The sequence below is a fragment of the Denticeps clupeoides genome, chromosome 5, assembly GCF_900700375.1.
Source record: "Denticeps clupeoides chromosome 5, fDenClu1.1, whole genome shotgun sequence".
In the NCBI taxonomy this organism is placed as follows: domain Eukaryota; kingdom Metazoa; phylum Chordata; class Actinopteri; order Clupeiformes; family Denticipitidae; genus Denticeps; species Denticeps clupeoides.
In genome coordinates this window covers 2,309,493-2,336,600 of record NC_041711.1, presented here as the reverse complement: position 1 = coordinate 2,336,600, position 27,108 = coordinate 2,309,493, and the positions used below count along the sequence as shown (strand labels likewise).

Below are 27,108 nucleotides of genomic sequence, written 5' to 3'. Positions count from 1 at the left end.
GTACGACATAAGGAGGCCTGCCGGTTTCATGGCTGTTTTTGTTCACTGAACTAAAAAGCCTCCAAATGAATGACGATCAACATGGAACTGGCAAGATAATATCAATAAATTACCACACCAATTTTCCAGTGACAAACACACGATAACTGTAGTTTGAAATAATTTCTCTCTGTAAACTCTTGCTTTAGCCACATGAACGCATCATCATCGCACTGACATCTGACTTAGACCCAGAAAACGCCCAACACCAATCACGCGCCCAGACTCAGATGGCACCCAACACAAAACACAGTGGAAGTGGTGGCCTAGTGGTTAAAGAAGCTGCCAGAAGGTCCTGGTTCAAATCCTGATCCACCATGGTGCCACTGGGCAAAGCACCATCCACCACACACTGCTCCCAGGTGCCTGTCATGGCTGCTCACTGCTCACCAAGGGTGATGGTTTGATAGCAGAGGACACATTTTGATTTACAATGACAATCACATCAGTTTCACCACACACCCTGACCCTGACGGCGCCCAACACGAAATGCACCGCCCCGACTCAGGACAACGCCCAACACCAAACACACACAGATGTCAAGGGTTCCACCAGACTGGGTCAGGGCAGTGGTAGCCTAGCAGGTACGGAATCAGACCTGTAATTGGAAGGTTGCTGGTTGAATGCCACTGTGCAAAGGTACCGTCCCACACACTGCTCCCTCAGATGATTGGTTAAATGCAAAGGACACATTTCACTGTGTGCACTGGGGTGTTGTGCTGTGGTTCCTGATAAACCTCAAAATTACATTTTAATTGGGTGATCGGATGTAAAAATACACCTCAACAAAGCCACTGTTCACTGTTTACCGAGACCATGTGTGACATTAATCACATGCAAGGATGAAAGGATGAGATGATGGAAACCCTGGACATTCTCCCAATCACAATCCAGAAAGCTGAAATGATTCTGTCTAAACCCACAACCAAAACTGCGCCACTTCAGACAGTCAGTGTGTCAGTGTTCTCTCAGTTGAACGAATAACGTCATAAATAACACGGACATCCACACTGAACCACGGTGGCATATAAAACTGACCTGGGACCGGCTTCTCCACACAAAGCAACGCGTAAACTACAGCATTGAGAAACAGCAGCGCCGATCCCAGATCAGCACTTTCATTCAAAGTCGAAAAGAGTCGAGAGAAACCAAAGAAATATAATATTTACGTAGACTTGAAACGTCGGAGGCTTCATGAATTCATATTTGGCACGTTTTTTCAAAACCAGTGCACAACTTCTGGAAGTACATTTCTGCAGACAACACAAACCTGTTGAATTCAGGGAGGAAAACTTCAGCAACGATAGCCGCCCAGAGACTTCGTACAGTTCTAGAACTCGTACACCCGAAATGTCACGTCGTGTGATCACTAACTTTCATGAACATTTGGTGCCAGGTTTAGCCAACATGAACTCGAGTGAGTATGTGAGGGAAAAAGCGATGTAGGAAATTGCGTAAATAAATTAATAATAAAAAAAGTAGTTGAAACGTGGCGGTGCACTTTTCCCAGTTATGAACAGAGTAGCGGCCACCCAGCGAACTGACCCGCTCCAGAAAGTCGTGGAGAAACTTACCTCATTTAGGTGGAACGAACGTTGTTTTTAGTGCGGTTATTTAAGGAAAAGATCGCCTTGACGGGACCAGTTTTAACCAGTTTCTATGGGACGTTAGCAATGTTTGGGACACATCTGGGGCTAGAGCGAGTGTGAACACTACAAGTCCCACAAGCCCTTGCGCACACTTCAATGACGCCGGGCATGCGCGCCCCACAAATGCAACTTGGGGATTCGTCAGTTCAAATACAAACAACAGGAGCCGGCGTGGCTTCGCAGTGAACCACAGCTCCCGTGATCCATTTCGCGGGAAGCGGAAGTGTCGGCGGTTTTCCCGTAGAGGCGGTGGGGTTCGCCCGCTGTCCGCTTCCTGGAGTCGAACCGTGGAGTGGTGTCGAGCGCCTGGGCAAATTCAGCGAATCACAACACCGAGAGCTCTGCTGTACCATGAAATTAACGTCAACCGCAGCCGCCCCGGGACCTCCACCACCTCGCCGTGCTGCTGTGTAGGCTGGCTGCGGCTCGTCCGCCCGGTACCGTGCGCCCGTGTGTTCGGCTCGCCGCTCGCGTTCTACCTGGAGAACAGGTGTCCAGAACCCCTGGGAGCCGACCGTCCACCCTGCCAGGGCCCTCGGCGGTCCTCGGTTAAAAGCTGGGCGGTAAGCGGCGCGTCTGCAGGAGATGGAGTCGCGACTCCGGTCCGCGCTGTTGGGTTTGCGGCCGGTGCTGCCGCCTTGTTCACTGGGGCAATTTGTGTTCGGGCCGCGCAGGTTCGAGTTGAGTTTTTTATGAATATTTTTGTAGTGGAATGTGGTACCTGCACACACAGCCCCACACCGAACCAGAAGCCGGTTGGTGAGTTTCTCTGTTGTGGCCTCTTGCTATTGGCCGGTAACCCGGAAAGTGGTGCGTGTCGCCTGCTCGGCGCATGCGCGGTGCGCCCTGTCAGCCAGGGCCTGTTTCAAACTCAAGTCAGCTCACGGATCCGGCTCGGTTCATTATGAATTCACACTCTGTTGTTTGCATGTGCGTCCGTGTTGTCTTACGTTTACGGCATTTACCAGACGCCCTTTTCCAGTCCCCCTGGAGACACTCGGAGGACACGCCAGCATTCCAGCGTTGTGTGCAGAAACAGAAGTCCCCTGTCCTGTTCCCAGACCAGGGACAATGTTGATAAAAGGTCTTTGTTCGGAACACATTGTAACGCAGCACTACAGTAACAGTGTTTCAAGTGAAGTTGTCCGGCGGTCCTGGTCTGCTGTGGTCAGTGGAAGGAAGGCTGACTGGCTGGTGCTGCAGGCTCTGATAGACCCGTGTCCACCAGCAGAAGGTCCTATAAAGGACCGTGGAACAGTAGAATAAGGTGTCTGAATAACCTTATTTTTGTCTTTTACATCCATATGATGTCCGGACGTTTTTGTGTAAGTGAAAGTGTCCTCATAATGAAGAATGTCCCCTGCATTTAACCATCACCCTTAGTGAGCTCGTGGAGTGGTGTTGGGACGCTACCTCGTTCAAGGAGAACCATTTGATTACGGGACCGCTTCTTTACCCCGCTAGACCACCGGCATGTCCAAGTGCATTATGGGAAGAAGTGTGCTGGGATAAACCCTGGCTCCTGCATTCATGTGTGTGTTACCTAAACACCGCTGCTGACCAAGTTTACGGGCTCCCTGGCGGCGGTGTCCTTTCAGCAGGACGGAGTTTACTTGACGTCCAGATTCACCTTGGTTCGGTCCCACGGAGCATGTGGGGGGCGGGGGCATCGTCCAGAGGAACTCGGCCTGTGTTGTGGTTGGAACATTGCTGGAGCTCTGGTGCCGCGTGCTTACTTTACTTTATTTAGCAGGCGCTTTTATCCAAAGACACCAGCAATTCTCATTCGGTTTCTATAGAATTTGATTTTACAAAAACTAAGAGCCCTGCTAAGGCCCACCTTGTCAAGGAAAGAGCATGCTCGGAGATTAAGTGCTAGACGAAGAAAAAATTATAATGTATATATATATATTTGAATTGTTTTGTGCAATGTGTACGCGTGTGTAAGTGTTAGATTCGTCTGAGCGTGCTGGACGCTCGGTCAGGCCACGTGATGTGTTGATGTCCGGCTCTCTGTCGTTTGTAGGTGACCAGTCTGTATACTTCAGCGCGGGCGAGATCACCAGCCTGGACTCTGGCAACATCGACGACACTTTGAGTGAGTTGCGGGTTGACCTGTGTGTGTGTGTGTGTGTGTGTGTGTGTGTGTTGATGAAATCTTCCATTTTTCTGCATGTTCACGTGAACGTTGGTCGAGTCATTGTGGCTGTAACTTCATCTTTTTGGTTGTGTGTGTTTTAATCCACCATGTTTCCTTGCAGATAATGCCGGGGTGGCGCTTGTTAATTTTTATGCTGACTGGTGAGTACTGAGACTGTGTGTGTTGTGTGTGTGTGTTTCTCCACAGTTCCCAGTCTACATTCCATAACCACCGCTCTGATTGTGTGTGTAGGTGTCGGTTTAGTCAGATGCTGCACCCCATTTTTTGAAGAGGCGTCTAATGTCGCGAGGGAGGAGTACACCCGACCAGACACAGGTGGTGTTTGCCCGAGTGGACTGCGACCAACACTGTGAGTGTGTATACACACACACACACACACACACACACCTTCAAAGCAAATCAGTTCAATTTCACCCGAGCCTGCGTAACGATTGTAACAGACGCTTCTGACACACACACACACACACAATCTTTTTCTGTACCTGTTCATGTGCACATACACAGCAGCTCTTCCTTGAGATAAAGGAAATTAAAAGGAATTATTGATGACCTGTATAATGTTTGATGATTTAATGACACAACTCTGTCATCTGTGAAGTCAAGGCAGCTTAAAGATACCCTGCTGTGTGTGTGTGTGTGTGTGTGTGTGTGTTGCACGCGCACACAATCCCACCAGTCGGCTTGGAGAATTTAACCCTCAGTGGGCGACGCCTTTAATGTTGCCACACACACACATACATACACACACACTCACTTTCACTTTCTTTTTTATCTTCTTTGCTGTTTCTTTCATTTGTGCTGATTGGTTCGGTTGTAGTGAAGGATTTGTGGTCTGAAGACGCCGCCGCTTACATGATCATAGATAAATTCGGTTAAAGGTGCCGCACGTAAACATGTTCCGACGTGCAGAACTGCATCAAACGGGGGTCATAATAATCCACACGTCCTGAACTGTACAGTCCTGGCTATTGTCTATCTCTTTATTTTTGGCATATTTTTCAGTAGGAATTGAGTGACTGTTTTTGGGGGGTATGGAACAGTTTAGTATGGTGCAGGTTGCGGTGGCGCGTCGAGCATTGAGGGTCAAATCCAGATATTTATGGAATCGATGATGATATCGGTTCCTTGTGATTCCCATTCGTACTGTTCACTGACGGGAGGTTAGAACATTATTTCCACTGGCTGGGCAGACCTGAAGCTACGGCAGTTCGCTGTTACGACACAAGGCATTTACCAGTCAACACAAACATATTTTACATAATGTCCAGTTTGATGTTTTGTTGATAAAATGATAGTATATATTTTCATTGGAAACTCGTGTGTATGTGTGTGTTTAGCGGACATTGCTCAGCGGTACCGAATCAGTAAATACCCGACGCTGAAGCTCTTCCGGAACGGAATGATGATGAAACGGAGAGAGAGGACAGGGGTCAGAGGTCAGTCACGGCCATCGCTGACTTCATCCGGCAACAGAAGGTCGACCCCATTAAAGAGATGCTGAGTCTGGAGGAGCTCGGATCTGTAGATGTGAGTGTGCACACACAACACAACACGCACACACACACACACACACACACTACATATTCAGAATTCACTCATACTTTTATACACCACTCTACTACATATTCCTGACCGGTACAATTACACACCATACTCACACTTTACACACACTTTACCACTGTACTGTCAGTACTACACGTTCCTGACCTGTATAATGTACACACACATTCTCACACTTTACACACACTTTACCACTGTACTGTCAGGTACTACACGTTCCCTGACCTGATAATGTACACACACATACTCACACTTTACACACACATTACCACTGTACTGTCAGTACTACACTTCCTGACCTGTATAATGTACACACACATACTCACACTTTACACACACTTTACCACTGTACTGTCAGTACTACACGTTCCTGACCTGTACAATTTACACACACATACTCACACTTTACACACACTTTACCACTGTACTGTCAGTACTACACGTTCCTGACCTGTATAATGTACACACACATACTCACACTTTACACACACACTTTACCACTGTACTGTCAGTACTACACGTTCCTGACCTGTATAATGTACACACACATACTCACACTTTACACACACTTTACACTGTACTGTCCGTACTACACGTTCCTGACCTGTATAATGTACACACACATACTCACACTTTACACACACACTTTACCACTGTACTGTCAGTACTACACGTTCCTGACCTGTACAATTTCCACACACATACTCACACTTTACACACACTTTACCACTGTACTGTCAGTACTACACGTTCCTGACCTGTATAATGTCCACACACATACTCACACTTTACACACACTTTACCACTGTACTGTCAGTACTACACGTTCCTGACCTATATAATGTACACACACATACTCACACTTTACACACACTTTACCACTGTACTGTCAGTACTACACGTTCCTGACCTGTACAATTTACACACATACTCACACTTTACACACACTTTACCACTGTACTGTCAGTACTACACGTTCCTGACCTGTATAATGTACACACACATACTCACACTTTACACACACTTTACCACTGTACTGTCAGTACTACACGTTCCTGACCTGTATAATGTACACACACATACTCACACTTTACACACACACTTTACCACTGTACTGTCCGTACTACACGTTCCTGACCTGTATAATGTACACACACATACTCACACTTTACACACACACTTTACCACTGTACTGTCAGTACTACACGTTCCTGACCTGTATAATGTACACACACATACTCACACTTTACACACACTTTACCACTGTACTCTCAGTACTACACGTTCCTGACCTGTATAATGTACACACACATACTCACACTTTACCACTGTACTGTCCGTACTACACGTTCCTGACCTGTATAATGTACACACACATTCTCACACTTTACACACACTTTACCACTGTACTGTCAGTACTACACGTTCCTGACCTGTATAATGTACACACACATACTCACACTTTACACACACTTTACCACTGTACTGTCAGTACTACACGTTCCTGACCTGTATAATGTACACACATACTCACACTTTACACACACACTTTACCACTGTACTGTCAGTACTACACGTTCCTGACCTGTACAATTACACACACATACTCACACTTTACACACACTTTACCACTGTACTGTCAGTACTACACGTTCCTGACCTGTATAATGTACACACACATACTCACGTTCACACACATTTACCACTGTACTGTCGTACTACACGTTCCTGACCTATAATTACACACACATACTCACACTTTACACACACTTACCACTGTACTGTCCGTACTACACGTTCCTGACCTGTATAATGTACACACACATACTCACACTTTACACACACTTTACCACTGTACTGTCAGTACCACGTTCCTGACCTGTATAATGTACACACACATACTCACACTTTACACACACTTACCACTGTACTGTCAGTACTACACGTTCCTGACCTGTATAATGTACACACACATACTCACACTTTACCACTGTACTGTCCGTACTACACGTTCCTGACCTGTATAATGTACACACATACTCACACTTTACACACACTTTACCACTGTACTGTCCGTACTACACGTTCCTGACCTGTATAATGTACACACATACTCACACTACACACACTTTACCACTGTACTGTCCGTACTACACGTTCCTGACCTGTATAATGTACACACCATACTCACACTTTACCACTGTAATGTCAGTACTACACGTTCCTGACTGTATAATGTACACACACATACTCACACTTTACACACACATTACCCACTGTAACTGTCAGCTACTACACGTTCCTGACCTTATAATGTACACACACATACTCACCCTTTACACACACTTTACCACTGTACTGTCAGTACTACACGTTCCTGACCTGTATAATGTACACACACATACTCACACTTTAACACACACTTTACCACTGTACTGTCAGTACTACACGTTCCTGACCTGACTCTGATTGTTTTCCTGCAGAGGAGTAAGAGGACCATCATCGGCTTCTTTGATCAGAAGGAGTCTGAGAACTACCGGGACGTTTGAGAAAGTGGGCGAACATCCGGCGAGACGACTGCGTCTTCCTGGCTGCTTTTGGGTGATTATCCTCGTCAAGCCGCCCTCGCCTCCTCCTTCTCTGAGTGATGATGTCGTGTTGTATTGTGTTGTGTAGGGAGGTCTCGAAGCCAGAGAGGGTTCAGCGGGGACAATGTCATCTACAAGCCCCCCGGGGAGAGCGTTCCGGACATGTCTATCTGGGGACGCTGACCAACTTCGACCTGGCGTACGCCTGGTCGCAGGACAAGTGTGTTCCTCTGGTCCGAGAGATCACCTTCGAGAACGGAGAGGTCCGCCGCTCCCCTCCACACAGTGTACTTTTCCCACACACTCAAGTGTGTGTGTGTGTGTGTCATGTTTGTTACATCTCAATAAAATAAAATAACTGGCAGGCTTTTGTGCCGGTCACCCAGCAACATCTTACCCCCCTTACACACACACACACACACACACACACACACACGCGCAGATGTAACACCACTACCCCGCTGACTACGCTCCTGTTTCTTTTTCTCGTTTAATTTAAAAAGGATTTATTCTTGTGTGTGTAGGAGCTGACAGAGGAAGGAATTCCGTTCCTCATCTTGTTCCATTTGAAGGAAGACGCGGAGAGTCTGGAAAAGTTTCAGCACGAGGTTGCCAGGCAGCTCATCAGCGAGAAGGGTAAGGTCACCGGCAGGTCAGAGTTCAGGGGTCGCGTCACAGATTTACTGCCGTCTCCTCCACCCGTCGTCCTCCTCTTTCTCCTGGTGGAGCGCAGTGGGGCTCATTTCTCCGCGGTCACGTGACCGCCTGGAATCCAGGTGAAAAAAGGGACCCCACCCGTGTTGGTGTCACCCAGAACACAATCTTTATTGCCTGATGATTGACAGCTCTCATGCTGCTTCCTCATTCTGGGTGATTTAAACCACCACATGAAACATAATAACAAAATTGTGTTTCTTTTTTGTTTTATTGATTTCTGTAAGTCCCACATTTAGTCCTCGCCTACAGCCCATTTTATGATCAACGGTTTCGGACCAGAATCCCACATGTTACCTAGTGGGTAACACACTCGCCTATGAACCAGAAGACCCAGGTTCAAACCCCACTTACTTCCATCGTGTCCCTGAGCAAGACACTTAACCCTGAGTGTCTCCAGGGGGGGACTGTCCCTGTAACTACTGACTGTAAGTCGCTCTGAATAAGGGCGTCTGGTAAATGCCGTAAATCACCAGTTCTCCATGGGAATCAATAAAGGAATCGGTTTAGTGAAATTTACATCTGCACCGGATATTCATTCAGTGCAGTAAATGTGACCTCTACAGTGTAATGCTGCCTGACCCCTGACCCCTGCTCACCTTTCTCTCTCTCTCTCAGGCTCTATAAACTTCCTCCACGCCGACTGCGATAAGTTCCGTCACCCTCTGCTCCACATCCAGAAAACTCCGGCCGACTGCCCCGTCATCGCCATCGACAGCTTCAGGCACATGTACGTCTTCCCAGAGTTCAACGACCTCACGTAAGTACTGCAGACCCCGCCCCCCTCCAACACACACACACACACACACACACACACAGCTAACCATCAATTCCATCCATTTAAAACCCCTCTCATTTGAACCGGAATCATTACATGTGTGCAGGGTTCCGGGGGAAGCTGAGACAGTTTGTGTTGGATCTGCACTCAGGAAAACTACACAGAGTGTTTCACCACGGACCTGATCCCACAGACAGCACACCAGGACAGGTAATACACACACACACGTCACTACAACTACACTAACAACACTATCACAACCATAGACCTGTAATTCTGTGTGTTTTTCCCAGGAGGACGACAGTGAAGTGGCCAGCAGTCCTCCAGAGAGCTCCTTCCAGAAGCTGGCGCCCAGCGAGACCCGGTACACCATCCTGAGGGACCGTGATGAGCTGTGACCATGGAACACAAACACACACACACACACACACACACACACACTCCCACAGAAATGTACACAAACGGAACCCAAAGCTGGAAGCCCTGCCCCCGTGATGTGGCATGCCCCGCCCCTGGGCGGAGTCTCCACCACTGAAGGAGGACCAGAAGGAGTCTTTGGGATTTAAACTGATTATTGGGAGGAAGAATATGAGGAGAAAGAGAGAGAGCATTTTTACCTTTTTTTTTTTTTTTTTGAGCGTGTAAATATGTTTGTGCTCCGTCTGTCTGTCGCGTTTAAATTAAAACTTTTTTTTTTCTTCACTTCCTTCCTCAGTTTCCCCCATTTTTGTCTACCAGCAGTTTTTGTTTTTGTAGAAAATAAAGAAAAAACTAAGAGCAGAAATGACGCAGCTCCTCAACCCAACCAACGGGTCTGGAACTTTCCCTCGTCCTGCGGCATGCTGGGAAATGTCCTTTCTAATGATGCAACTGTGTGTGTGTGAAGTTGAACGCTGCAGGACATTCACGGTTCTTTAATGGTCAGCCACTCCAGTGTGTGTGTATAAAAGAGTACTTGAATTTGAATTCAGACTCGTTAAGATCCAAACTTGTTAGTATCATATCAGCTCACTCACCTGTGTGTGTGTGTGTGTGTGTGTGTGTGTGTGTGAGGGGACCTGCAATTCACTCATCTCAGAAATGGAAGGAAAAGTGGAAAAAAATAATAAAAAAATAATATTTTACAAGATCAACGTCTTTGTGCTGGTTTTGTATGGCTGTGTGTGTTTAAAAATGAGGGGTGATTGAAATATGATGAAAACACATAAACGGCAGCATCGCTTCTGAAAAAAAGAAGGAATTCTAGTGTAAATTGGAGAACTTGGCATCTATAGGGTGGTAGTAGCCTAGTGGGTAACACTGAAGAACCAGGTTCAAACCCCACTTACTACCATTGTGTCCCTGAGCAAGACACTTAACCCTGAGTGTCTCCAGGGGGGGACTGTCCCTGTAACTACTGATTGTAAGTCGCTCTGGATAAGGGCGTCTGGTAAATGCTGGAAATGTAAATATAAATCTAGACGGGGTTTTCCCCTGAGCATCGACGGACACCAAAAGACACACTGACCTACGACCTCAACCCCACTTCCAGCACAGCAGCCACACACTGTGCTTTATTGAAGGTTTTTGAATTAGACAGCAGATACTCTCACACAGTCCAACATCACACATACACATGTAGTGGAAATTAAAAAGCTTTAATTTTGGCAATTAAGTAAGAAAAATTATAATTTTTATTTAAGGAAGGCATCTGTGAATCATGTTGAAGCTACATCTGTGTGTGGTGTATGGCCGTAACCCGACTGCTGTGTGTGTGTGTGTGTGTGTGTGTGTGTGTGTGTTAGTCCTCGTGCGTGTTGTCCAGCTGCTGCAGTTGAAGCGCCACTCGTTCCTTTGAGCGCTTTTGGATCAGGTTGCCGCCGGCGAATCCAATCAGCCCACCCCCAACAGCGGCGGCCACGCCCACCAGTTTAAAACCCGCCAATAAGCCCAGGGGGCCACCAAGAACCCCGCCCCACCAACGCCCCCGGCAACCGGCAGCACAGCCAATCCTGACCTGGCAGCCTGAGAGACAAGAAAAGGGAGAAAAGGCCTTTTAACTTCAGCTGAAGAGGATGGAACTTTTCTCTGATTAAACTGCTGTGTTGTGTTGTGTTGTGTTGTGTGTGTATGGGACCGATTGCCAGCACCGACCAGAAATGTACAGTACAAGTCAAACGTCTGGACGCCCCGACTCTCCCAGTTATGGAGACTAAGATGGAGCCATTTAGAAGAATCCAATACAAGAAACATATTTTGTATTTGTTGTATAAGGAGAAAGTGAAGTATGTTTGATAAAGTGAAGTGGTTGTCACTTGTGATACACGGCAGCACAGCACAGTAAAATTTGTCCTCTGCATTTAACCATCACCCTTGGTGAGCAGTGGGTAGCCATGACAGCGCCATGATTACGAGGCCGCTTCCTTAACCGCTAGGCCACCACTGGTCCTTCAGGACTGTTAGAAATGTCCCCGTCGTCCAACTCAAGGAGGTGGAGACACGAGTGTTGAAACACTGCCATCACAGCAAGAGAGACGCAAATCTTCAACTTTTTGTTTATTACACAACCTAACGTGTGTTATTTCATAGTCAACTTATAAATGGTGTGTGTGTGTGTGGGGGGTGTATACACACACACACACACACACATTTATAAGTTGACTATGAAATAACACACAAGTAATGGCAAAATAAAAAGTTCACCCTGAGATTAAATGAATTGACATCACATGCTGAAGGGCTTTGGTCACAGCTGACATTGAACAAACACACATGGTAGAATGTGCGCGCACGCACCACACACACAAACATTTAAACTTTGTGCAAAGTGACACCCATCAAACGCTGCGCTGTTTCATCTCCCGCCTCTCATCTTATCTTCAGACAGACGTTAATTACCTGTCCTACCACAAACAAACCGTGTGCGTGTGTGTGCGCGCGCATTAAATAGTGTGTGTGTGTGTGTGCGCACCTTTCTCTACTTTGTTTAACTAGATTTACACGCACAGATGCACACACAATGCAACAGAGCTTGCTGTGCAATAAGGAGACATTCCTGCATATGAGTGTCTACAACACACACACACACACACACACCAACAGTGTGAGTGTTGTGTATCGAACACACAGCTGGAGCTGAATGGCTGTTATAGACGCTATTTTAGCCTCTTTAGAGCTCCCTGCACTCACACATTCACACACATCACCTCGCGGCGAGAGGTCGTCACAACACACATCGATTTCCCGGCGCGCGGCGCCGCTCCCTCCTCCACGCTCCGTCCCCCCCCCCCCCCCCCCCCCCCCCCCCCCCCCCCCCCTTCTTAATTGTGGCCCCGCGCGCCGGCGCCGGTCGATCGGCCCCGGCGCTGGTGGGCCGGGGGAAGCGGGGGCCGGAGTGCCATCGATCCCCCGGCGGGAGAGCCTCTCTCCCCTCACCTTCCCCAGGCTGCGCGCCCCCTCCTCCACGTTGGCCGCCGCCGCGCTAACATTCTCCTCGATGCTGTCAATCTTCTCCTGCTGAGACTGAGAGAGGGAGAGCGAGAGGGGAGAGGGAATATCGAGTGGTGAGCGCGCACAGACACACACACAAACCCACAAAGTCACAAAAACGAAGCAGTCGCGCCCAGACACACCGAAGCAGCCGGGTTAACCGGCGCTGCTGGTTTCAGGCCCATCGCCACACACTCAACACACACCCAACACACCCAGGCTCTGCTCCTGGGGTAACTGGGTGGTCTCTCAGATGCTTATGAAATATTCAGGAGTGGCAGCTGTCTCTTTTTCTGAATCAGTGTGAGCTCACAGTAAACAGACACACACACACACACACACACACACACCGCATGGTGTTGTGGAAAATCTGCTTTGAAAGACCCCCAATCTCAGGATACCCTGACTCCCAAGTGTGCTGTGGTGTGTGTGTGTGTGTGTTGCACTTTGTCTCTATTTGTTTTGAATAATAAGATGTCAGCCGTGTCTGGTGCGTTTCCCCGAGCGCAGAGATATTGACACACTTGAGTGTTTACACACACCACACACACACCACACACCACGGGGCGCAGGTACAGTGGCATGTGAACATGAGGGCTGAAAATGTCTGTTAGTGTGAAGGTTTCAATGCGCCGGGGATGAACGGGTCCACCAGCAGGCGCGCATGCAACGCCGCGGTTCGCACCCACGTCATTTTACCGCGGCTCCAGACCTTAATTAGCCGCTGATCAAAAAACGAAAGCATCGAGAAAACGCAGCAAAGCAATTCCAGCTGTTTCCTCGGGGTCATTATGTTCTTCACAGGAACAGCGGGGCTCCAGCCCAGGTCTGAAGGGATCTCTACTGTTCTACTGCGCGAGAAAACCATTCCGACGCTCGCCGTTCCAAAACCAACATGCGAACATCTAGTTCTGTCTAATTCAAACCTCAACATCAATCGCAAAAGAGCAGCGCATCCGAGACGGACCGAGGAACCTTGCATAACGTGAAACATTTTGGGACAAACCTACTCACTTCCTACATGGGCTTTTGCTTTCATGACCCTTGTCTCTTCTCTCCTCTTGAACTGTCACCTTATCGTGGTGGAGGAGCTTGAGAGCCCTAATGATCCTAGGAGCTGTGTTGTCTGGGGCACTTGGTGCCCCTGGTAGGGTCTCCCATGACAAATGTTCTTAGGTAAAGGGTGAGACAAAGAACGGGTTCAGAAGACCTTACATGGAAGGTAGAACAAAGAGTCAGTGTACCCGGCTTGGAGGGTTACCGGGGTCCCACCCTGGAGCCAGGCCTGGGGTTGGGGCCCGTGAGTGAGCGCCTGGTGGCCGGGCTTTCGCCCAGGAGGAACATGAAGGGTCCGGTGCAATGCGGTCTGATGCCCGGAGAAGGAAACTGGCTATTGGGACATGGAACGTCACCCCTCTGGCGGGGAAGGAGCTGTAGCTTGTGGAAGAGGTTGAGCGGTACCGGCTAGATAGTCGGACTCACCTCACATAGCTTTGGCTCTGGAACCCAAGTCCTTGAGAGAGGTTGGACACTCTCCTTTGCTGGAGTTGCTCCGGGTGAGAGGCGGAGGGCTGGGGTTGGATTTTGTTATCCCCAAGACTCTCAGCCTGTTTGTTGGGGTTTACCCCGGGGGACAAGAGGGTAGCGTCCCTGCACCTTCGAGTCGGGGAACGGGTCCTGACTGTTGTTTGCGCTTATGCAGCAAATAACAGCTCAGAGGACCCACCCTTTTTGGAGTCCCTGGGACGAGTGCTAGATAGCTCCAGGAGTATGGGGTGGATGGCCTTTTGTTAAGGGCCATTCAGTCCCCGTACCAGAGGAGCGTGAGCTTGGTCCGCATCGCCAGCAGTAAGTCGTACCTGTTCCCGGTGAGGGCTGGACTCCGCTGCCCTTTCTCACCAGTTCTGTTCATAATCTATATGGACAAAATTTCTAGACGCAGCCGTGATGTGGAGGGTGTCGGGTTTGGTGGCAGGAGAATCTCGTCTCTGCGTTTGTGGATGATGTGGTCCTCATAGCTTCATCAGTCTCTGACCGTCAGCTCTTGCTTGGTAGGTTCGCAGTCGAGTGTGAAGCGGCTTGGATGAGGATCAGCACCTCCAAATCTCAAACCATGGTTCCCGACCGGAAAAGGGTGGCTTGCCATCTCCGGGTCGGGAGAGAGGTCCTGTCTCAAGTGGAGGAGTTGAAGTATCTCGGGGTCTTGTTCACGAGTGAGGGAAGAAGGGAGAAGGAGATCGACAGGAAGATTCTGTCGTGGTTTTATCGGTCGATCTACATCCCAATCCTCACCTATGGTCATGAGCTTTGGATAATGGCTGAAAGAATGAGATCTCGGATACAAGCGGCCGAAATGAGTTTCCTCCGTAGGGTGGACGGGCGCAGCCTTAGAGATAGGGACATTTGGGAGGGAACCGCTGCTCCTCCACATCAAGAGGAGCCAGTTGATCTGGTCAGGATGCCTCCTGGACGCCACCCTGGGGAGGTTTCGGGCATGTCCTGCCGGCAGGAGGCCCCGGGGTCGAAATGATATCTCCAGTTTGGTCTGGGAACGCCTTGGGGTCCTGCCGGAGGAGATGGTGGAGGTGGCTGGGGAGAGGACTGTCTGGGACTCCCTACTTGGGATGCTGCCCCCGCGACCCGGACCCGGATAAGCGGAGGAAGACTAGGACCTTTGTTTTTTTTTTGTTTTTTTTGTACCTGTAGATGATTGAAATAACCCGGCCACTGGGGACACAGGTGACCGGTCCCAAGCACAGGTAAATGGGGAGGGTTGCGTCAGGAAGGGCGTCCGCCGTAAAACTGTGTGAACAGATGATTGAAATAAATGTTGATTAAAATCTGCCATCTTTAACTTGATCACTTTCCCTGCTGCTCACTGAACTCTTCACATCTTCACACCAACAGACATTATAAGCAAAGGAGCCCAAACATTTGCACACTACTGCGTGTGTGTGTGTGGTGTGTGTGTGTGTGTGTGTGCGGGAACCTTGTGGCTTCTTGTCCAGAACTCAAAGCCATTACCATTCCATCGGTTGTCACCAACTCAACGTCCCACCCGGGGTTTTTTCTTCATTTCTATATCTTCAAGTTATTACAACCAGCTTATCCTCCCACCGGTGCAGACACCGGCTCAACCGGTCCGTCTGGAAGTGCCATCGCACACCATTCAGGAGATTCTGAGCCTTCAGTGAGGAAGAGGATGCAGCCACCACACCCAGGCGGATGGAACTGTGCCCAAGCTGCAGAATTCTCTACTCGGCACTCAACTGGGTAGTGTCTGCTGATGGTTCTGTTCATTTGATCCCGTTGGAGATGGATCTGCTGCTCTGTCAGATTCTTGTGCTTCTCAACAGAGAAACCAGTAAAAAGTAAAACAAGCTGAAACGATCAGATAAAGACTTAACTTCCACGACTATTTAAAGATGTGACTTTGTGAGATTATTTAACATTAATACGAGTTCCCCCCCAGCCTGTCTATGGTCCTGAAGTGGCTAGAAATGGTGATGGGTGTAAAAAGTGCTTTGGTCATTCTGCTTCACCGTCCAGAGAGCGGCAGCTCAGATGGTCGGATCTGGAATTTGTCCCTTTATGATGTCATAAGGGGAAAGGTTACCTCCTGTTTCTCATGTTTTAACATGATCTCCACCAACTGTCATCTTCCCAAAATGAGCGAAGCATTGCAGCTGCTTGATAATTGGATGTAAAAATGAGATCAAAGTGACTGTAATTCTGCACCGAGGCTGAATTTTGGAAGGGGACTTCACATGCAGTATTAGGGGACCAATATGACTGATATAAAAGTGTGGTAAAGAGAAATTCCCTCCGAGTCCCCTGAAACACTGTCTCCAATGTGACGCAAGGCCAGATCGGACAGAACGTTTCCCATTTTAGAGTCTGGGCTCCGCCCTTCTTCCATGATTCCCATCCATTTCCTTTCTTCTTAATATCATGTTTTCCAGATGTTTCACATGGAAAGTTCCAGATTTGGGTCTAGCTTCAGATCTCCAGCAGCAGTAGTGCCAGGTTCAGTGTTGATGTTGGTGGTGTCATGCTGGATTTGCTGAGTGGCTGTGTGTGTGGTGTGTGTGTGTGTGTGTGTGTGTGGATGGCCCTGCCTCATTAATCGTTACTAGTTAGAGGCTTAACAGCTGATAGTCTGTCACATCCACACTGTGTCACATACCAACACACACGCCTCCTTCTGTCTCTTTCTCATCACTCTGCCTCTGTTAGGATCAATAAAGGTTAATTCTCAGGAGAGAGCATGTCAGTATGACTGCTTACCCAGAATCATCAAACTACACACACACACACACACATTGACAGTCACATAGAATACACTACAGACACACACACACACACACACAAACAGTGTGTTTTACTCACATGAACAATTAAAGAGAACTGATTCACCAGACCATTCAGCTCCAGTAACTCCTGAAAACACACACACACAATTACAGATTTGTAATTAATTACTGAATACATTTGTATGTTTATGGATCGATGCATGTCTGTGGCCTGTGTGTTTACAGAATGCAAAGTTGTGTGTGTGTACACATATTTTCCAACCTCCTCCAGCGAGTCCCAACTCTCAGCCGCATTCTGCTCAGGTGGAATTACAGGAAGCTGAGTTTGAATGAGTCTGGGTGAGGCCACGCCCACATCAAAATCACCTGCGAGAAACCAATCAGCATCAGTTTTAATTCACACATCAACAAGCAGAACACACACCTCCAGGTTGGTCTAACCTAATCTCCCACAAACTTGAAATTAAAAATAATCAAATGTAATAAGATGAATACGAAAGATGATGCAGGATCTGTACGTGTTCGGTTGCACTCACTGCAAGACGATGACTCTGTGAGTAAGTCTGTGGGCGGGGCTACCCGTGGGCCAATCTGACCGACGGCCTCGGCGTGAAGTCGTAAGAAGTCCCGGGTAGCGGCCACGGCCTGCTCTCTGATTGGCTGAACGAGTTTCTGTAGCGCCTCGACGTCGTCGTCGTGGACACGCCCGCAGAGCTTCTCCATCTCCCGCAGGTTGGAGCGCAGCTGCTGCAGGGGGCGGAGCGAAGCACACGGTGACGAGTCCGCAAGAGGGGAGGGGTTACGATGCCACGCCTGGTGACGTTTACCCTCCTACTCATACATGAAATAATCCGCAATTAGACAAAGTGACGTGTGAGTTGGAGGTTTCAGGATCTGGTGTATGTGGTAAACCCCGCCTCCCTGAAAGACCAGAGGTCCGATGGCTGGAAAAGGGCATCTGACTGGAGGACTGTCCATCCATCTGACCTTCAACGATGACCCACAGACGCTCATCGTGCTTCTTCACCCCAGTTATTCTTCCGAATCCATCCCCAAGATAACCCAGGACCCCCCCAACCTCAGTTCCTTCCTATATACACCGTTTTACACGGCAGGGGATGTAAAGTCCAAGTTCTTATAGCGGTAATGGACATTTTACAGCGCCATTTTCATGCAGCCATGAAACCGTGAGCTTTTTATATAAAACCACCAGACGCTCGCCTCCGTTTCACCTCCTCGGCATCCATTTCCGCATCTCTCTGCGATAATTACACCACGTGACGTCACCTTTACAACACGCCAAACACTTTTACCGATCACCGAAACTAATTTACAAGCAGCGAAGCGGACTGAGAGGATAGGTAGTATAGTACGAAAGGCCGCGTTTGTTGAACGTACCCAGGCAAAGATTTATGTCCCCCCCCGTGACCTCTGGCGCCCCCTACAGGGGTCACAGACCCACAGGTTGGGAACTGCTGCAGTAGACCTCCACTTCACGTCTCCGATGGCAGAGAAGAAGGGATCAGAAAAAGTCATTTCTTAAATTTCTAACCGAATAGTGGTGTTAGTAACGCGCGTATGACGTTTAAAACACAAACCTTCAGTGTGAACATTTGGAACGTTGAAGTAAAAGATACAGACAGGTGTTATATTCAGCACCAGTCTACTGGGCCTGGGATCGTTTTTGGTACAGTGGGGTTTCGCTTGGTTTTAGCTCCGTACAAGCTCGTTTCTGATTGGCTGTTGAATCACCTCCCTCGCCCCCTTCTTTCCGTCCCTCCCCCGACCCCTGGGGAGGCACTTAAACAATGTCAGCCACGCTGACAAAGAAACACACACACAGATACACAGTATTGCAGACATGAGAAAGCTTTCTGGTGTCTCACGAGGGTCACATGGGTGTCAGGGTCTCACACACACACACACACACACACACACAGTACAGCCGGACACTACTCCCTCTCTCACACACCACTCACACTTTAACAACCTGCCCCGGCCATTACTGATGGACGGCAACCCACAGGAGACACACACACACACACACACTGTCTCGCATGCCGCCACCTCCAGCCGTGCTCTCTTCTCTCCGTTCGTGTGTTACCTGCACGGTCCGGCTGGCGTTGACGTGTTCCTGGTGGAGTCGGTCCCACTGCTGCAATCTCTGGAACTGAAAGATGTTGGAACACAGACCCACCCATTTACACACAGCCTTCATGGCGATGCTGCTGTTGTGGCAGGTGTGTGTGTGTGTGTGTGTGCACGCACCTTCTCTATATTGTGCTGATGCTGCTGCAGTCTCTGCAGGTCTGTAGGAACGGCCACTTTGGTGAACTTCTGGATGGGAGACTCCAGGCGTTTAAGGGGTAGTTTACTGGCTAAATCTGCCATCTTTAGCCTCACACGTACCACAGGGGTCAGAGCAGCAGATTCATGTCCAGCATCATCTATACAGAACAGAAATTATAACCAGAGGACAGAAGGAAGGAGAACATCACACCCTCCTCTCATCTCACCTCCTCCAACCAGACTCGTAACCTTTGGCCTCTTCTGACCAGAATCTACAAGTTTGAGGGTGTTGTCGCCTTGCTCTGATTGGTTTGTGTGCTCTGTACCAGTTTATGAAAAAAAGAGACTACAGACGCGCACCGGAGGGGGTCAGAGGTCAGAGGTCAGAGCGACCAACCTACCGAAGGATCGCTAGCTTCGAGGGAAACTCGATCTAGACCTGCGACTCGGACTCACGGGACGCGACCAGGACCGGCGAAGACGCACGGCGCGTAAACAGCGGGCACTTCCGGGCCGTGCGCCGGCGAAATGTTTCCGGGTGAAAACGGCGGCCGGCGGGCCGCTTTTTTCATTTATTTTTAATTTCATGAAATTGACGCGTGACGCGCTCCCCTTCTGATGATAAACCTTCATATTTTATTAAGAGGGAGATTATCGCGTTTAATAATTAAAGATACGCTCTCCGGTTGATTTAATTAATAAATAATGGAGTCTCTAAATAGCAATGAACAGTTTCTTAGAAATCCCACCAGACACACACACACACACACACGTGGGGGATCTGATCAGTGCTTCCGGATTATGGGACACCCACAGATTAACCACATGTGTGTGCTGAGCCCTCCAACTAATCTGCGTGTCTGTCACCAAAATAATTAACAACGATTAACTTTCATTTTTCTAAAAAATGCGCCTAATACTGCAATGAATTTGACTTTATTTACAATTAAGGTAAAGCAGTTAAATTTATAAAAAAAAATAGATGCATAAATTCATTCATTAATTACAAAATGTTAAAGCGAATGTTAAATTAAAAGATCATCGGACGGGCTGTTCCTCCCCATATTTCATTATCCGCACCCATGTTATAACTGGGATAATCAGTCTAAAAATCTCCCTGGAGGGTGTTGAAGGATCTGTAGCCACATAGTGATTCTAGTTTGGAAAAAAAGATGCCTAATAATCTAATACGTTTGCATTTATGCCATCAGACGTCCATATACAATCAGTAGTTACAGGGACAGTCCCCCTGGTAGAGGGGTTTGAACCTGGGACCTTGTGGTCTTCTGATTCAAGGTAACTAGCACTACCTCAAAGGTTTAGGTTAATTTAATACATCTCTTTTTCTGTGTGAAAGACAACATCAAATGAGATTTAATAAGAAATAGTCATTAACAATGTCAGAAATAATTTGCTGATGCACCAGATATGCAACAAGTGTCCTCTTTTATTGCTTGTCTCATGAATCTCCAAGATCATTGCAAAAATGTTTTCTAAAAACCAGTGACATTACTCAAACTCGACATGAATTGCTGCTGAAAATGTGGCGTGATGCCATTTACAGCTAGTCATGATGAACCCGTCTGGATGGGGTTTCGGTGTGGTTTTAATGGACATTAGAACGGTGGAGTGTGCCTGGAGAGACATGTTGGCAGTGTACAACACACTCACATCCTGCTGTCACACGGCCCTGTGGTAGAACGACGAGTGTGGACACGGGCAGGTACGGGGTTAATTGAGACTCCCGGGGGGTGTAACACGTCGGGACCATCATTGATTCTCTTGCCAATCACAGACGCACTGCTCCGCTTCACTGATCATTTCATTTTGTGTGTGTGTGTTATCACAGAGCATCAGAGCTGATATGTCCAATCCATTCATCGATAAATCCTCCCATCTGGTTCAAACCCATCTGCTTGCATCTTGCATTGCTGAGCTGAGAGTCTTTGGGGCGGCGGTGGCCTAGCGATTAAGGAAGCGACCCGTAATCAGAAGGTTGCCGGTCCGCCAAGGTGCTGGTGAGGTGAGGTGCCACCAAGGGTAATAGTTAAATACAGAGGACACATTTCACCGCGTCACCGAGTGCTGTGCTGCAGCGTTTCACAATGACAATCACATCACTTTTGCTTAAAATCTGCTTGAATCTGATATCCGTGTCTTTTTTAAAAATATGAAAATTGACATTTGTCTGTTTATGGACGTCCCGTGTTTCCCGTTGAGGCCTGACTCCTGTCCCAGGTCTGCACTCGCTTTCCTCCCTGCGTTTATTTTTAGCCAGCTGCTTTTGCCAGAATAGAGTTTGGCGGCGGTTCGGAGACCCGGGGCCGAGTTGCGACTCGAGTTCTCCTCTCCGCTCACAGTTTACACCTTTCCGCCCACAGTCCAGCTGTGAGTCAAACGATTCTGTGTGTGTGTGTGTGTGTGTGTGTGCGCGCTGGGAGGAAGCGCCAGGTTCCCACAGACTCTCAGATGGATAAGTGGGTTTAGAGAGAGGTTGAGATTTTGGAACGATGTCCCACTGGCACTTCACAAGTATAGACTGTATTTTTTTTTTTTTACATTTTAAGACATTTAGTTACAATTTTCTTGTTATTTTAACATCTTTAAACTATTTTTATTTAAAACACTTATGATTATTTAAACAATCATAATATAATAATATTTTGCCCTCTTACTTTTATTATTATTACTATTATAAAAAAGTTAAATATTTTAAGCAACTGTCATAAACTAAAAATGATTGTTGTCCGTTGAATAATTTAGGATGCCGTGTTAATCTGGTCTCAGAACATTAGACAGCGAAGTGTCTCACGTTTCAGCACACAATACGAACAGCAAGCCGTACCGAAAAAATTCCACTGAAATATCACTGCAAGCAAAGCAAAATTTCACATCATTTTAAACAAAATTGCATGAAAATCACATCACAATAAAGCAACGTTTTCTCCCCCAAACACCGATTTAATTCATATTTAATTCACATAATTCATGATCCATTTTTTAAAATGTTTATTACATTTATTTCTATGCCGGTATTATTCCTGTTATTGTTTTAAAATGTCTTTTTTTTTTGCAGGTTGCTGCAGAAATTCTGCACTGAATTTATATGAACTGCTGTGTGTGTGTGTGTGTTTGTGTGTGTGTGCGCATGTTTTAAAATGTCACATAGCAGATCAATGTGAAATAATGAATGGTGGGGGTGTGATAACCCCCTCACACACACACACACACACACAGAGCCAATACCCACGGCTTCTTATTTTATTGTTTTAACACACACACACACACACACACACACACACCTGAATACCACTACACAGCCATAAAAAACACGGACACAATGAGACTGAAATGATTTAAACTATTTTATCATTTCAAAGTGCTGAGCAGAAACTCCAGTGAACAAAAGAGACAAAAATAAATCAATCCAACCTAAATACACTGAAAAACTCTTTTTTTTTGCTCTATTTTTTGTCTTCTTCAAAAATTCACAATTCGTACCACAATGTTTGAAAAAAGCTATCAGATAAAAACACTTCAAAATATTAGTTTGTTTTGTAATATATTTATATATTTATATCGCTTCGTGTTGTGGACGGGAGGTGAAGAGTCCGCAGTCTTTCGCAGTAAATACAGGCAGACACACCCATGCATGAAGCCCCGCCTTCCTCTGTACAAAGCGTATCGATAAATGTCGCCGACGCTACGAACATACAAAAACGCATTAGTGCGGAATGTTTTGCTCCCCCCCTCGGGCTCAGCCCCTCCTTCTCTGTCTGTCCATCTGTCTTCCGTTTGGTCTCCAAGGCTCCCAGTGCCTCGCAAATTCCGTCGTCCTAAAGTCCTATTTTTATATTCGCTTTTCTTGCTTACGTATAAAAATACTACAGCAAATTCAAGTCTGAGGAGCTCCGTCGTCGTGGAAATGTTAGTGCGCTAAGTCTGATCGACTGGCTGCGACCTTCGACCCCTGGAAGCTTTCAGGGCGGAGTCTTAGTATTAAAATGTCAGATAGTTGAGTTGCGCTGCATTCCTGTGTTAAAAGCACTTCAGAAATTGCACTTGTATGAAGGAGCTGTACATTACTGTCTCTCAAACCTCGAAGTGTGTGTGTGTGTGTGTGTGTGTGTGTGTTGTGTCTATGATTCAAATTGTTTAAAATGTGCTGTTTCTAATTGGCTGAAATGTGATACACTCATCCCTGTGCTAGCAGGATATATTCATACTTACTCTCACACACACACACACACACACACACACACTGAAAATACATGCTCTAGTATAACAGAAATGTTCTGATTGGACGTTTTTTTGTGTCTCATCACACATGGTGCTTCCTGCGGAGACTCATGTGAAATGTAGACCCTCTATAGTGCTGGCCCCGCCCTCACAGCAGGCGTCGCAGCCACAGTCCATGAATTTGGGCCGGTTTGTTTGTCCGTGGGTGTCTAGGGGCGGGGCATCAGAAGGGCAACGTGTCCAAGAACCGATCAATGGCAGGAGGAGGCGGGACCAAGTCCTCCAGTTTCAGATAGAATATTCTCTGCAGTCCTTGAGTTCGCTGGGTGCGAAGCTCCGCCCTCACCCCCACAACTCTGCTCAGGGTGGGTGGGGCCTTTGCTGCTGAGGTCCCACCCACTGTCACACCCGTTCCGAAGCCCAGGTGATCCCGCAGAGAACAGAGGACCTTATTCTGCAGCTCCTCAACACGCTTCCTGTCCTTCAGGCCTGGACACTGATCTGCAGAGAGAGAGAGCAACAGAGAGACAAGATCTTGAACATCTGCTTTCCACAAAACAAAACCTTATTTTGAACGCCGATTGCCTGGAGCCTTAAACACATTAAGCAATTTTGCCGGATAATGGCCTCTGGCTATTGTTTGGGTTTCCCAGATTTCCTACCAAAAGCTTGCACGCTACCTGAATTGGCTAACCCTAAATTATCCGCAAGTATGAGCCGTGGACTGGTGCCCTGACGTCCCAGCCGTGACCCTACACGTACGCGGCACGGCTCGGAAAATACTGAAACGTGCTGTTTCTGCGTTGAGCGAATCGTCATACCACACTGCCTACCAAATTAGAGGAACTCAGGAACGTTCCACTCTGGACATATATATATCTATTACATTTCTATTGCAGCAGCATTTGCGCATTTGTTACCTTCATCACCAATTTTTTTAAAAAATTTTTTATCACAGTCGGTCTTCTTTGGTGCCTATGTGTTTTATTTGATGTTACTCTTGTTATTCTGTGTCCCATGTTTCCACTTTGTTGATGTCGCTTTATGTCAGTATGTAACTTAAAAAATAAAAATTACACGTAACAATTAAACGAAGTTGAAACTTTGTTTCATTTCAATATGTTATAAAATGACAGTAAAGCTCAACTTGAACATGTTTTGAGCGTTTGTAGTACCTTTCTTATTAAAATTTTCCAACTTTTTGTCAGAGATTTATTATTAATATATTATTAATATTATTTTTATTGACCATATTCTATTTGAGTTTTAAGCAGAAAAGATGCTTCAAAAGAAAGATGTTATTAAAGCACCATTCTGCCAAAGCAGATCTCTTTCTCTGTCTCTCTGACACACGCACACACACACACACACACACTCACACATGCACGGTCTGCCGGACACACAGTGTGTTCCCTCAGGCTGACTTAAACACAAGTACTTGAACAATTAACTGGATTATTCTGGGATGTGAGCAGACAAGCCCCATTAAGAGCAAAGCTAATTGAGTTTCCCATAGCAACCCTGCAGCCTGGCCAGTTAGTGGACACACACACACAACACACTCAGACACTAGGCATTTGATGCCAGTAGGCATTTAATTTGAGACCAATCTATTATGCCATACACAAATCCCACATTCCACCCCACACACACTTGTAAATGTGAAACTAATCTATTCATCAGTGGAGAGGAGATGGGCGCCAACCCTAATACACACACACACACACACACACTGTATGTCTCTATCAGTGTGATCACTAGCGGTTACAGGTGTTTAGAATCCCACCCCCCCGCCTCTGCTCTCCTGTCGAGGAGGATCGATGGAAACTCGCAGCCGAGACTTTTAGGAGGGTCGATAGGCGGTGAGAGTCGTAGGGGAGGAGAGGGAGAGAAAGAAAGAGCGAGCGAGATATGGGGTTGAGGAGGAGGAAGAGGAGGAGGAGGAGGTTGTTTTAGAGCTGCTCTCTGCTGAGGGCCATTCAACAACTCTATACACACACACACACACACACACAATTATCAGGCTTCAGTAAGTGCATCTACACACATCTGTGGTGTGTGTGTGTGTGTGTGTGTGTGCTTCGTTTAACAAAGCATTCCGGCCACAGTATAAAATTCTTTACTGTTCTGCTTCTGTTGCCGCATGTCAGCACACTGTGGAGCGGCGGTGGAACGGGGACGTTCACGAAGCGTCACGTTACGGCCCTGAAAAGTCCAGTCAGAATTACGCTGAGAAAAGTCAACTGTAACTGTCGTTTGTTTAATGTGTTTTATCTCATTACAGAAGTTACTTTTTTTTTTTAAATAGAGTTTGCCATTTTAAACTAAGCTCTCTAATTTAGGCTTGTGAGTAAATAGTTTTTTTTTTACTTTACTATAAATGCTACTGAAAGCAGGTTTGATTTAGGTGTGACAGATTACTCAAGACAGTATTCACTTTTTTCGGTGTAGAACAACCAAATGTATTAATAAACTGGACTGCCGTGCTACAATTCATGTTTAATTATTATCATGTGATCAAATCACATAGTAGGCAGCTGTGATGTGTGTGTGTGTATATAGTAAAAATATTTTTTATATATTTTTTGTATTTATTTATTATATAACATATAAAATAAATTCAATAAATTCAAATATGACGCACAAAACACACACACACACACACACACATATATATATATATTACAAACTAAAACTGAAAAAATTCTCCTCCGCCACCTGACCCTCACAAAAAAAGCCAGAAGAGTGTGAGTGTGTGTATTTGTGTGCAATAGATAATACGTGTGTGTGTGTAGGACAAATTCAGAACAGGACATGTCCAGATTCCCCTAACAGGCCGTTCAAACGTCCCAAAGATTAATTTGTGCGACAGCATGTGTGTGTGTGTGTGTGTGTGTGCGTGTGAGTGTGTGTGTGTGTGTGTGCGTGTGTGCGTGTGTTACCTGTGAGCAGCACCAGCGCACACAGGCAGCTGAAGGCGGTGAGGTCGAGGCTGAGCTCCTGCAGCCCGGAGCTGAAGTCCCTGATGGAGTCGAGCCACTCGCCAAAACCCCGCAGACACTGCTGCCGGTGGAGGACCAGGCCAGAGCAGAAAACCAGCTTCTCCTCGGATAACAGCCACCTGACCGGGGGACAGGGGACAGAGGCGGGGGACGATTTAGACCAAAAACACACAAGACCCGCAATTCAAATGCACAGGCATAGGAGAAGGCCAAACACGAGAGAGGGAGACAGGGACTGAAGGTGGAGAGAGAGAGAGAGAGAGAGAGAGACAGGGACTGTCGGTGGAGAGACAGGGAGAGAGAGACTG

The 27,108-nt window shown here is 47.1% G+C and overlaps 1 protein-coding gene and 1 pseudogene across 1 annotated transcript; one reads left to right on the top strand and one right to left on the bottom strand.

Moving 5' to 3' along the window:
- The first annotated feature begins 1,446 nt into the window (after window positions 1-1,446).
- LOC114789816 (endoplasmic reticulum resident protein 44-like) lies at window positions 1,447-10,618 on the top strand (annotated as a pseudogene).
- Window positions 10,619-11,222: 604 nt separating this feature from the next.
- Window positions 11,223-20,071, bottom strand: LOC114790723 (syntaxin-17-like). Its single transcript, XM_028981013.1, is given in 9 exon segments — window positions 11,223-11,437; window positions 11,440-11,493; window positions 12,904-12,990; window positions 17,347-17,397; window positions 17,533-17,636; window positions 17,807-18,017; window positions 19,375-19,440; window positions 19,539-19,717; window positions 19,787-20,071. Coding segments are annotated over 8 exon segments (864 nt in total). The 5' UTR covers window positions 19,662-19,717; window positions 19,787-20,071; the 3' UTR covers window positions 11,223-11,269.
- Window positions 20,072-27,108: the final 7,037 nt, after the last annotated feature.